The sequence below is a fragment of the Megascapheus bottae genome, chromosome 4 (assembly GCF_031878675.1).
Source record: "Megascapheus bottae isolate mThoBot1 chromosome 4, mThoBot2.hap1, whole genome shotgun sequence".
In the NCBI taxonomy this organism is placed as follows: domain Eukaryota; kingdom Metazoa; phylum Chordata; class Mammalia; order Rodentia; family Geomyidae; genus Megascapheus; species Megascapheus bottae.
In genome coordinates, this window is record NC_143512.1 from 52,343,230 (window position 1) to 52,357,424 (window position 14,195).

The 14,195-nt window shown below is 38.4% G+C and overlaps 1 protein-coding gene across 1 annotated transcript in view; it reads left to right on the forward strand.

Moving 5' to 3' along the window:
• The first annotated feature begins 258 nt into the window (after positions 1 to 258).
• Pde4d (phosphodiesterase 4D) overlaps positions 259 to 14,195 on the forward strand; it is a 635,057-nt gene continuing 621,120 nt past the window's right edge. Inside the window, exon 1 of the mRNA XM_090331909.1 lies at positions 259 to 883. Coding sequence (XP_090188035.1) covers positions 612 to 883 — 272 coding nt within the window. The 5' untranslated portion in view covers positions 259 to 611. The remainder of the gene's footprint in view (positions 884 to 14,195) is intronic.

The following is a 14,195-nucleotide window of genomic DNA, read 5'->3' on the forward strand; positions in this document are numbered from 1 at the left end:
TTATGAATGTACACCACTACCTTAGGGAAGATGTGGGAGAAGAAGGTCAAGTTCAAAGTTTTTCTTTCCCTTGGCCAAACAGCCTAACAGCAGGCATCTGATGGTTAGGCCTCCCCAGCCCTCCCCCAGCCCCAGGACTTGTGATGAACAGAAGCAAGCAGAAGTCGCTGGGCAGCTGTGACGCATTAGCTCCAACGGTTTACCAGGCTGCTCTGTAGCTAGCTCAGCACCGACAGAAGCCTGGCGGCGCGGTGGCTTCCCCTCCATGTTCCCTCGCAGGCAGGCGAGCTGGCTGCTCGGTGATCTCTGGCAGGGGCTGGGAGAGGAGGGAAGGAGGGGTGACGTTGAACCAGCTTCCGCGGGGGAGTGCGCTCGCCTGGCTCGCCCGGCAGGTCTACACCCGGCGGCATCTCCACGGAGAGACCCAGCCCCAGCCCCGGAGGGGGGAAGAGATCCAAGGAACTGCGGAACCGCCTGGATCCGACTTGCTTCCCGGGACAATTCCAGGACTGGAGAAGGAAGAAATCGTTGGAAAGAAGCCAGGCAACCACGTTGCCCTGATTGGTTGCCAACGGTCCAAAGTTAACCGGCAGGAAAAGAAAAGAAAGGAAATGGCTCAGCAGACCACCGCCAGCCCGGACACCTTAACAGTACCTGAAGTGGACAGTACGCACGGGGGTCCCAACCCCTGGCTGAACGAGGACCTTGTCAAGTCTCTGCGAGAAAACCTGTTGCAGCAGGAGAAGTCCAAGACAGCCAGAAAATCCACTTCTCCCAAGCTGTCCCCGGTGATTTCTCCCAGAAATTCCCCCAGGCTCCTGCGCAGGATGCTTCTCAGCAGCCACATCCCCAAGCAGCGGCGCTTCACCGTGGCACATACGTGGTAAGAGGAGCCTTTCCCCTCTGCGCTGAGGTTGTCGGTTTATTTTCTTTTCTTTTTCCTTCTGTCGTTAATTTGAGGGTGGGGTGGGGTGGGGGAGACTGGGGAGACAGAGTCAAGCGTTGTCCCTCACCTGTGCTTTACCGGTTAAAAAAAAAAATCTACCTGCACCATGGATCTCACAAATGTCCAAGTCAGAGCCAGGTTAAACCTTGAGCTAGGTAATAGGAGTGTCTGAGGTGGGAGGTTCTCAAAGTTCAATTCCTATTGCAAGTTCCTACAAGAAAATCGGATTCCAGATGTCAGCTAAGAATGTGGCTTTACTCCCCATACCTACAGGCTGGTGGCGTTTCTTTGATTTCTTTAGCTCCTATTTCTTCCCGGGTTCTCCAATATCTTAGGGGAGACAGGATCAGAAAGGAAAGGAGGAAAATGTCTTTTGTAGGTGGCCCTCACTTGAACAGAGATGGTCACAAAGACAAGTATGTGTGCATGGATGATGTTGGGTTCGTGTCAAAGTCCTCCTTCCCTGCTTATTAATGGATGTACAATCACACACATGCCTTTATTTGATATCTAACACAGGAATGTTAAAAAATAGAAGAAAGAGGTTAGTATGTCTGCACAGAAAGCTGCAGGCTACTACTTGGTGAAATACAGGGGTCACTGAGTTTAGAAGGTTTGACCATTTTGTCAGCTTTTATATTCCTTGGGAGTATTTTTATCTTCTTTATAGTGGATGAAATTACTTTATGCATATACTTCCTGTAATTTTTCTGGAAGATTCTTGTTGTTTTCCTGCTCTTGGGGGAAAATATTTAAATAAACCATTGTGTGAGCTTGTTTGGAGTTTGGGCTTCAGAGGAGGCAATTTTAGGCTCAGGGTAAATGATTCCTGTTTGGAGTCTGTTATACAGACTCCATAGTTAACTCTAAGTTATAGTAGGAGCTGTCAACGTAGCTTTACATTTTGAAACAAATGAATATAAATTAAGCTAAAGAAAGCACCACAGCAAAGAGAAGAGGATAAGGAACATGTTACATGAGAAACTGTCTGAAGGATTTGTAGTGTTTTCTGCAGCTAAACAGTGTGCTTGGAATAGAAAAGGCAAAGAAAAACAGACTCAAAACTTCAAAGAAGGAAGCAACAAAAAGTAGAGACTCCAAACCAGTGGCATGGCAGTACTCAGGAATGTGCTCATGTCACAGATGAAAGTTGATGACGAAGGAAGTAAAAGGCATGTCTCACCCAAAGACATAGCCAACCTCACAATGCTAATTTTGGCTATTGTATTTTTTCGTTGCTTATAGGGCTTGAACTCTGGGCCTGGGTGCCATCCCTGAGCTCTTCAGCTCAAGGCTGCTGCCCTTCCTCTTGAGCCACAGCACCTCAGAATGTTAATTTTATATCGCTAGATGGCTGACTGGACAATATTTCTTGTCTCCAAGTTGTAACAGCTCTATCCCTTTATTATGAGTTTAGATAGGTATACTGATTCTTGGGTGGGTAAGACAAACACTGGAATTTTCCTCAAGGGAAGAAATAGTTGGGAACATTTGTCAACAATAAACAATGAATGAAAAGAGGCACAGGCAAATACTTGGAGATCGACTAACGGTGGGAAGAGAGTTTTGGGTGTTGGCTTAACACCCTGTACCAGGGCTCAGAGTTGGAAAGCCAGCTTCAGTTGGAATCTAAGTCCCTTTTTGGTGAGCTGTTTTATTATTGTGTTCCTCAGGTTGTACCCATTACATATGAGTGATCCTCAACTCATTGCTTGATTTCAGCTTGTAAGAATCAATCAGGAGTTGAATGGAAGGTTATCTGAGCTATTTGGACATGTTGCAATGTAAGGAAAGCAGGAAATCTCATGAAAACAGGCTTTCTTCTGAAATTTCTGGCACTTCCTTTTCTGGTACTGTTTGGCAAAACTCCAAGAGTTTGATTTCTACCAAAAATTTCATTTTAGTCTATCAAGATTCGGCCTGCTTGTGAAAGCATAAGAGCTCAATGGAAATAGAAAATACAAATTAAAATATCAATTCTTAGTTAACTCAGGATGCAACAGTTGTCCTCTTGGGCCAAAATCATCTAGGAAGGAATTTTCAAAATGAATTTCAAATTTTCCATATTGTTTCAGTGAGCCCTGAGACTTTTCTTGAATATCCACAGGTTACTCTGAACAAATACCATCTTATCTGTGCTTCAGGATTTGTACTAAGCACTAAGTTGGGTTTTCAAATATATCTCTTTTATTGTTTTCAACACACAGGTATACATGTAGGCACAACACACATACGCATGCAAACATACATGTATTCTCACACATACTTGCTGTCTCATGTACTGTAACTACTAAGTGATGCATATCCCATTCCCTCCTCACTTAAATTGGTACAACCTTGGAATGTTGGTCCCCTGTTTCTGGTACATTCTCTTTCCTTTGATATATGTATATTTTAATACCTAGTAGGTTGAAAGTGTTTTATTTGTACCTAATGGTTACAAAGTTAAGCAAGGGTCATTCCTTAGATACAAAGAATTAACACTCTAGTTAGAAAACAATAAATCTTGTTAGAGGACATGATTTTATTTAAGTAAGCTTACTGCTCTATCACATATTCTCCAAATCCCACTGAATGTGGATTTCTTGTTTCTGCTTTTTGTGACGAGGCAGTCTGCCCTAGGGTGCTTGAAGGACTTGGAATCCTCCCATCTTGTGTTTCTCCTGTTTATAACACATGACTGCCAAGGTTGCGAAGCTTAGCTGAATCAGGGGGTAGAGCATGGAGAATACATATGTGAGTGTTTATGAGGTAGGCCTAAAAGCACACACACACCACTTAGGTTTGTATTCGCCTAGCTAGAACCACATCTAATTGCAAAGGAGGCTGGGAAAACTATCTGAGCTCTGCCCCAAGGCATAAGGCAAAACAGGTCTGGTGGACAGATAGTGTAGAGGATAGTACAGACAGGATGGAGGATGTTAATGGCCGTCTAGTTTACACTCTATAGTGAGTTTTAACTTCTAGAATAACAGGTTGGATGGCTAGTCCTTAAAGCCTCTCTACTGACCTCTGAGATGGGGATTGTATCAATAGGGATTGTATTGTTGAATAGGTTGATTGATTCAAAAGAACTCGCCTGTAAGTGGTAGAAATCTTTTCTGAACTGTCATGCAAAGGTCTAGTGTATTCTGAGAAATAGTCAGCTGGAATCTTTACTCTTTTGCCTTTTGCATTCCATATGGAAACTAGCTTGGAGCAACCCACTGGAGGTTAGTCTTCTGTCCTATTCATCTTGGTATACTGTGATAACTGGCCAATAGTAGATGCTCAATATATATCTGGAAATCTATATCCTAGTATTCATACTTTTTCCAATGTCACCTCTTACCTTAACTTCATGCCATTATTTACCTGTTGCTATCCTTTATTTACCAAGTTGTTAGTAGTTATTCTTAAGCTGCCTGTCCTTATCATGAAACTGTTTGAGGCTTTTGTGACCTATTGAAAGAAAAGCCTGCTGAGTTGACGCAATACTCTGAGAGCTGTGTAATTCGAGGAGGGAACATTTAAGCTATCAGAAACCAGACTACTGAAATCTAGATTGCTACTTCCCCATTTACTACTTATGTGATTTTGGACAGGTTACTAAACATATGCCTCCATTTCTCTGGTAGCCAGTTTTCTTAGAGTAGTATTTATTTGGATTATGATATTATTACTCACCATTATGTATTAATTAAAGTGTGTGACCCAGGATGGGACCTTGGTAAGTACCATGTGTTACTATTTTCCTCATCATTCAGTATAGTTTTGTTTTGTGCCAGTTAGTGGGGCTTGAACTCAGGGTCTTACACTGTTGCTTGACTTTCTTACTCAAGGCTATATAACTCCATCACTTGAACCACACCTCTACTCATGGCTTTTTGCTGGTTAATTGGAGACAATAAGTGCTTGGGCCAGCTTGAAACTTCAATCCTCAGATCTCAGTCTCCTGAATAGCTAAGATTACGGGTTTGAGCCATCAAACCTGGCCTAGTATAGGTCCTTTTATTTTAACCTTGATGATTAAAGATCATGCTTGCATTTCTAAATGATCCATCTATCAGTTGTTTATAGACCTTTTATGAACATAGGGGGAGAGCCAAGGAGCTCAAAGGAATAAATGTCTGCCACTTTTGTTACTGTAGGAAAGACAGAAACGAGAACCACAGGATAGATGTTTCTCCTCTGCTTGCTTCCCTTCCTCACATCTGTCAAGTCCCTGGTCTTTCTCACAGCTTCCTCTAGATCCCATACCTAAAGGAATCTCTTCCTTTACAAATTTCCTCTTCTAGTTTCCTACTGATTATTGGTAAGAATTGATTAAAGCTGTCTTATACCCTTGCTTGTTACCTCTTAGTATAAACACAGTGTAGATCAGTGAAAATCAGGAGGAACATTAAATTCACTAGACTTTATGGTAAAGAAAATCATATTTTCAGTTATAGTTTATTCCAGAAAAGAATCAGTCATCAAATTATGTTTCCAAATTTCCTTTCTGTTTTAGTGTATTTCCCTCAGAACTATATGAAGTCATAGAAGAACAAATTAGATCTGTTTTCAGTCTAAGTTCAAAATAATGGTTTCATCATATTGAAATCAGAACCTCTGGCTCTTTTATTTTTCACTAATTTAGTATTCATTGGTATTAATTTAGTATTAATCCTAACTGCTTTAGTTATAACTTCAGTCATAGTTTTGTGATAAATTCAAATATTCACCATTCAGACGTTTTATTTGTCAGTATTGTATTACTGTTTTTATAAGTTAGTTTTTCCAATGCTGAGAACCACACACAATGTTTTATGCACACACTAGACAATGGCTGTGCCACTGAGCTATATCTACAGCCCCTCTTTTCTCAAAGAATATAGCATTATAGAAACTTTTAAACTTACCACTCACTCTTTTCATAATCTCCTGCTTTCTCAGAGGATCCTCAAGTCTGTGCATTCTTTCTAGATCTTTAATAGTTAGCTGTATAAGTTAATTGTATGAGTACATGCGTGCCTCATTTAATTTTTTACTCACACTGTATATAGATTTTATCCATACACATAAACATCCTCGTGTGTTATATCTATTTACTTTTGTCAAATGTTAAATAGCTAATCAAATTAAACTACCATGAAAATTTCTTCTTAAAAACCAATGGTATAACCAAGTAACTTTAATAGGTTTCTCAAGACTGTTAAGTATTTTACTTGAAGACTTTTCCTTCTGTTGGCTATAAAGCTACCTTTTCTGTGTCTTTTATGAAAATATCCCTCAAGAAGCATTGCTGGTGCTTCCTGGGAGGCAGGAACTTAAGTAATGTTGGCAGGTAAAGAATGACGTCAGGAAGTAGGAAGGAAGTTTCCAAGGAAGGTCATGTAGGGAGTAGATCAGAAAGTACTACTGGCTATGTTTGGGTGGGGCCAGTGAGTCCAGAATTTATTATTTTAAAATATTTTTATTGTCATTAAAAAGAGTTACATTATATTCGCCAGATAGAAGGTGCATTACTTCACACACATTGATAACCCTTCTCATGTTTTTGTCCCCATTTCCCTCCCCCCACTCCTTCCCCTCATCTTGTTTCCCCCCTTCCCTTTCCTATTTCAAATAAACAAAGAAACATATATACAATATACCAGATACCAGAATATACTCTTGTCCTTAGTGCAATTTTCTGTTGCTTTTACCGATAATCATGATGAGATGGAGGCACTACACACTATGGGAAGGTTTTTAAGACCCCAGAGGGCATTTATTTTTTCTTGAAGAACATGTCAGTAGAAGTGTATTAAACACCATGAAAAGATCAGCACACAGCAAGTTAGTTATTGAGAATGATGTGGCGGCTTCTAACTCCTCCAATGTTCAGCCCTTGACTATCTTAAAGACAGGAAATCTGTACGAGCCAATGATATTGCTGCTACTGCTGAAATTGTTTCCAAAGAAAAACAGTCTTTCTCATAAACTCAGCGGAAAGTTGAATGAAAAGAAAATAGCTCATTTAAATGATTTAAGTTACAGCGTTAAAGTTTACAAGTATTTGTTGTAAATAAAAAGCATTTTTAACATGTAGGTACTAATTGGATATTAATATTTTATTCTTTTCTTAAACAAAATCTACTAAGTTGTCCTTTAAGTAGTGGTGTCAGGACAAAAGAATTAAAGCTTTATTATTACCAGAGAAGCAAAATTGTATGATAGGTTTATTTGTTTTTAAAAAGTCATAGTTTTAAAACTGTGATTGATATAATACAGTTGAAGGCAAATGTTTCCAAGTCTGCAGGTGACTTGATGTTTGACCTTGGTTATTTTCACCTTTTGAATTATAGACTTGCTATTCAAAAGTCACATGGCTGTAAAGGTACTTAATGTTTACAGGAAAAACAATTGACTTACTAAATTTACACATTGATAACAAACTACAGTACATCTAGATAAGTGGCTTATGCCTGTAAATTTAGTTCCTCTGGAGGCTGAGAGCAAAAGGATCATAGTTTGAGGCCATCTCAAACAGAAAAGTTCATGTGACCCTATCTCAAAAATAACCAGCAAAATCCAAGGCTGAAGATACGGCTCATAGGAGAGTCACCCACCCATGCAAGTACAAGACCCTGAATTAAAATCCCAGTATTAAAAAAAAATCCCAGTATTACCCAAATGAAACAAAACCAAACAATAGCAGCAACAACAAAATACAACCACGCTTCATTCTGATGCTGTAAGAAAGTGAGACAGATACTCATGTACAGATTTCTGGGCCTTCAGAAAGTATTGGTGGCATTCACCTGCGGACATCTTGTGCAAACTATGATTTAGGAAGAAAATATGTAAATCCTTTTTATTATGTTTTCTGTGTTATATCATCTTCACAGATCATCCTTTTCTACTCTATATACAAAACAGAAAAAAAAATCACTTTATGTGCAATTTATGCACACTCTCCAGATTATTCAGATGAGGTATTCTCAAAATGGCACATCCACAAATTGTTCTAAAAAGAAATTACCTGATTTCACTTTAGAAAACAAAAGCCTTAGGTTTATAATAATATAATTTCAAAATCTTAGACATAACCATTAATGATTTGATACCAGCTATGTCATACATTAAACTTTCAAAACAACTAAATTGAATTTAGCTATTATAACTGTACTTTGCATATGCAGATGCTAAGGCCCTCTGCAAAATATTATATGAAAATAGAATAATGGAACAAATTGGAATTGATTTTATAGAATGAGTAGGAGACAAAAGAATGGTGCAGTAGATGTTTTCGATTGAGTTTGTAGTACACATATATGCACGTTTTGTAAATTTTATATAACTAATATACGCTACTAATAATGTTTATAAAATATTAAATGACTGCCAGTGCCATTGAATTATGCATGTAATCCCAGTTACTCAGGAGTCTGAGATCTGAAGATTACAACTAGGAATCAGGAAGGCAAGAAAGTCTGTGAGATTCTTACCTCCAATAAACAGAAGTGGCGCTGTGGCTCAAAGTGGTAGAGCACAAAGAACTCAGGGATAGTACCCAGGCTCTGATTTCAAGCTCTATGACTGACAAAAAAGAGAAAAAAATATATTACACACACACACACACACACACACACACACACACACACACACACATTATATTACCAAAGGCACATTTAGCTTTGCAACCATAAAATCAATAGTAACAACTTGAAAACATTATCTGTCCATATTTTTTCTGCATCATCTCTCTGTGGGATGAGTCACATTTATATTTACTTTACTACATAGTACAATTATTACAATGAATATTCAGATTCTACAAAATGGCAATTCACAGAAGAGTAGGAATCAGAATCTTTTTGTTTGGAATCTCAGTTTATTTATAAAAACCTGCATGAAAATTGGCATTGTTCTTTCTGATAAGTATATATATATGTATATGTATATGTGTGTATGTGTGTATGTGTGTGTGTATGTAAGAGGAAGAATATGTTTTCGGGGAGGAAAGATTCAGAAGCCAACAGAGGACATTTTGATTCACAGAGGTTTGTAAATAAGATGGCTCAAAAACAAAACCAATCAGAGAATAATTTTATTTATAATAATTCAAACATACAGAAATGAGAGCTTTAAGCTCTGTGGAGAAAGATCAAATAAAAAGAAATATAGTAAGGTTTGGTTCCTGAAAAGCCAGCTGGAAACAATGGTCCATGGGCTCAAGTTACTAAGCAACAGAGAACCACACTGCTTGGTAACCAGATCTGGCCTGACTCACAGACTGACTACAAGTGACCAGGTGGCAAGATGGGAGCATCAAGGCCCATCTTAAGCAAAAGCAATTCCTTCCTTCATCTACCAGCTTTCCTGACAAATCTTACATTATTAAATATTCTCTTTGAATCAAGATACTCAGTGTAAGAATGAAAATATCTGTGGGGTCAGAAGCAGACATCACTCCCTTCTTTAAAATAACATTTGCTAAGCATGCTTTATTGGTTCAGTATAACATAAATAAAACATAATGAAAAAAAAAGGTGAAAGCTAGGCTGGAACAAAATTACTTTCTTTAATCCAGTGAGGTCTTTCTTTGAACTGTCAGGCATACTTCCATTGATGTGGCACTTTCCCTCTAATGATGTCTTTTTTTTTTTGGTCAGTCCTGGGGCTTGAACTCTGGGCATGGGTGCTGTTCCTGAGCTCTTCAACTCAAGGCTACCGCCCTACCTCTTGAGCCACAGCGCCACTTTCGGTTTTCTAATGAGTAATTAGTGAGATAAGAGTCTCATGTTCTTTAGTGCCCGGGCTGGCTTTGAAACTTGATCCTCAGATCTCAGGCTCCAGAGTAGCTTGGATTACAGGTGTGAGCCACCACACCTGGCTAAAGGGTTGATTATTCTTAACATGTCAGAACCTCCACATGTGTTAAACTGTATCTACTTGCGAGACACTAATGGCTCATACTGATAATCATACCTAGTATGATCTGAGGATCACAGTTCAAAGCCACCCTAGATAGGAGAATCTGTGAACCTGTTATCTGCAATTAATTGAAGTGCTAGAAATGGAGCTATGGCTTGAGAAGCAGATTTGAGCCAAAAACCTAAGTAAATGACAGTTGTCCAGGCCTGGTTCAAACCTTAGTACCAATATCAATTAAACCAAACAAAAAAGCAACACTTCACTTTATATCCACTGTAAGGCCTAGATGCTACTTCTATAATGTGTATTTAAGTAAATATGTGTTGTTTGATCAATTAAGGAGCATACTTTCTATTGCTGTGCCTCTTAGGCGCAACACCCAAAGATGTCCATGCCCTTCCAGCCTAGAGATGATTTTCATGGTGGGAAGAAATCTCAGACACATGATTAACCATTTATATGGACTTTGCCCAAAAGAGTGTGTGTGTGTGTGTGTGTGTGTGTGTGTGTGTGTGTGTGTGTTGAAAGTATGTAGGACAGATGAGCTTCCATTATTCTGCTTATATATCAAAGATGTGTGTTCTGTGTTTACCATCCTATATTTGGTACAGTTTGATTTTAATATATATGAAGGAATTTGTAAATAATCATGTCAATTGTATATATTTTTATTATATTTAGTTTGTCCTTTGAAAATAATCTACACCTGGTATATTTCAAAGAAAAATAAGCCTATGTAATTTTGTTTATGATTGTTAAGAAATTACTGAATAACTAACTGGTTAAACTCTTACGACTAATCCTTATCTCCTAGAATTCATATTGATTATATACCAACACCTGAGCTTATAAAACAAAGACTAGATTTTGAGGAGAAATTAAAAAGCAAACCAGCTTCCATAGTTCTGTTTTTATTATGACAGTTTGGAGACATTTTAACTGTGACAGAAATTAAGCACCACTTCTCTAAAGGAGACCTTGAGAATAACCAAAATTAAATAATTTAATACATTTTGAAGAAGTTTAGTTTAGAAATAATATTGTAATAGCAATATTTGCCTGTTGTTCAATATATATTAATTCTTTTTATATTATAGTGATTTTAAGCCAACAAATTTCCTTTCTATTACCTTTATGAGATAACCCTATGATCAAATTAGCTAGTATTAAAATAAAATGCCTTCCTCTTCATATTACCAGTAGGATATTTGGTTAGTTTTCTTATGTTCTTTTTTTTTTTTGCCAGTCCTGGGCTTAAGCTCAGGGTCTGAGCACTGTCCTTGGACTTTCTCAAGGCTAGAGCTCTACCACTTGACCCTTAGCACCACTTCTGGCTTTTTTCTATGTATGTGGTACCGAGGAATTGAACTTGGGTCTTCGTGCATGCTAGGCAAGCACTCTACCACTAGGCCAAACTCCCGGCCCTCTTATGTTCTTATGTAGCTAATTTTCCATTCGTATTTGTAATAGTGAGTAGCTACAAAGGCTCGCCTTTTGAAGCTAACAACTTTCTGACTAATATGATTACGTGCATTATCATATCTACTTGTTTACCATCTTTATATTTATAGTGTTTTCTTTGCTTTATTCTGCACAGTATATTTTTATGACCTATCGAGTGAATGCCAGATAGAGCAGCTTATGATTTATGGGCAGTAATATCTAAAACGTATATGAACTGCAGACTGGTGATGCACAAGGCCACTTCTATTGCTCTCCTCTGAATAGAACCAGGCTTCCTTTAATAAACTTTTTATTCATAGTAATAGCAATCTCATTAATATTGTGATTTTTTTATCTTTAAAATTTAAGATGCATCTGTGAGCCATGTGTTCTTTTTATTTACCATTTTACTTGATTTGCTTTCGTATTTAAAGGCCCATACATTTAGAAATGAAGTTTTATATCACTGGTGTAATTGGGAGCCAGCCAGTGCCATTTCTCAGGCTTATATTTGAAATAAATGTAATATAAAAGGCAAAATAGATTCAAGCTTTTTTTTGATACTTGGTCAGGCAAAAGTCTCAGAACCTGAGATCTGCTCCCTCTTTATTTAAAATGACATTTAGGAAGTAATACAGTCATAAGAAAGACCTATTAAATCTTCCTCCTTAAGGCAGTAAGAATAACTACATGGGGATTAGAGGGGAAATAACCTTACTATTGAATTCCACATTTTACGATTCAATACTCCTTATCACTTACACCTGAAACTTTCTTGTCGTGACCCAGAACATTCAGTAGGCCATCAGTGGTCTGCCACATTCCTTCACTACAGAAGGAGAGTCACTCTTGCTGGGGTACCGGACTAGGTATTTTCAGTTCCTAACCATAAGTCAAATGTTGTTATCCCGCTTTTCATCCCTTCCATCTTATTAGCTGCATAGGTACCAAAAGACATAGAACTATTCAAGAAAAATATCATACTGGCTAATGACAACTTCTAAATTCTCCTTCCACTTTAGTGTATAAAATCTCCAACCAAATGAATGAGAACACAGGAAAATAATGGGTTAAGTTTTGTCTGCCTTCTGTAAACTTATGCAGAGCTGTCTCTCTTAGACTACAGTCCTTTCTCTCTTAGACTTCAGGCTACAATTCTCATAGATGAGGGTTCACAAGCCAAGTTTAGAAGCCGTGTGGGAGATGTGGAACCATTCTTTGGGAAACCTGCCCTTGAGGAAAATATTTATTCATCACTGCCTTTTTAAATCTTTCTAGTAGTCACTCCAGAGGACTGTGCTGTACACAGTGAAGCAAAAATAAAAGTGATTTATAGCCATCGAAGATGAAAGAGAGACATTATTTAACATGTTTCCCCACTGTTTTCTCTGCAAATAAGCAATTGCATAAACAAAAATTAGGAGCAGCATTACCTCTGCAGCTAAAATTACCCAATGGCATGTTCAATTGTGGCGATATCGTCTCAGCATGTGTGGTTAACATTGGTGTCTTCCTGAAGCCATTGCAAGTGCTGCTGAACTCTGTTTCTGTCAGATCTCTCTGCCATCTCCATTACCTTCATTTTCAATAATTTCAACCAACATGCGCTCAGTTCTCTAATTTGTGCTCTTCCTTGTTTGAATATGCTCAATGCACTGTGAACGTCTGATGTCTAGCTCAGCTCCATTGTAAGCTTGTTTAACACAATGGGACTCAGGCTTGATTTCTCTAGATGTAGTTCCATGTACCTCCTCTGGACATTTCCACTGGAAAGTTGCACTCTTGTGTCCACTTTTCTTTGTGTGAAAAAGTAAGCTTACCCTTCCTCTGTCTGGCTTCTTTTCAGTTCTGTTCATAGAGCCACTATTTCCCCCAATAAACCAGCTCAAATCATTATGCTTTGCCCTCCCTCTACCAGGGCCTGTGGATCATATCATTTAGCAGTTCTTGTTAATCTGTTGTTTCACCATGCCACCATATTAGTACTTCGCGTTACAACTGGGGGAATTTCTATAACATGCTAACTCATCTTTGTGTCATCTGCCCCTTCCCTTGAAGAATGTCCTACTTATGTGATCTCATTCATTAGCCCGAAGTTCTATTTTGGTCATCCTCCTTCTGTAGCAGGGGTAAGCAAACAATAAAAGAGCCAGACAATAACTACTTTAGGCCATAGAGTGTCTGTGGCAACCACTTAGCTCCATTATGGTACTGTAAAGGCAGCCCCAGCTGTACAAACAGGAATGACAATATTCCAGTAAAATATAGTTAAAAATATGCTGGGTTCAACCCACTGACCATATTTTACCAATCTCATATCGTAAGGTGTAGTTTCTACCCCTTTGCCAGGCATTTAAATCTCAATCTAAAGTTCTGAACTTCTCGCTACAACTGTGTCTAGTGTTTCTTGTGCATCTCACTGCCTATCATTCAGCGGAGCTGAATCTTGAGCAGGGTTTTTCAACCTTGACACTGCTGATAGGCAGCTCAAGACCATGTTCTGACCTGAAGCTATTTAAGAGCATCCTGGATATTACACACTAAGTAACAAGAACTCTCACCTGCTGTAAATATCCAAAGGTCCTGAGATGTGTTGCTAAACATTCTCTTGAAAGTAGAAATAAATGTTTATAGTGATGAACAGCTTCCCTAGAGGGTGATATTTGTGAAGGAAGAAACTAAGAGGCCTCATTCGGTCTTACCTAGCACTGTCCTGGGATAGAAGAGGTTTAGATATTGAGTTAGTTGATTTGGCTGCATGTTCACTGTGGAATTCTAGGAGCTCTCACTTAAATTCCAGAGTCCACAATAAATCTCATCTGTAAATGCATATATACTTATTGAAATTTTTTAAAAGGTCAAATGGTGTCAACAAAAGACCATTTGTGAAAGAAAAAAGTGCTTTCCAAATGTATGTAAAAATAGT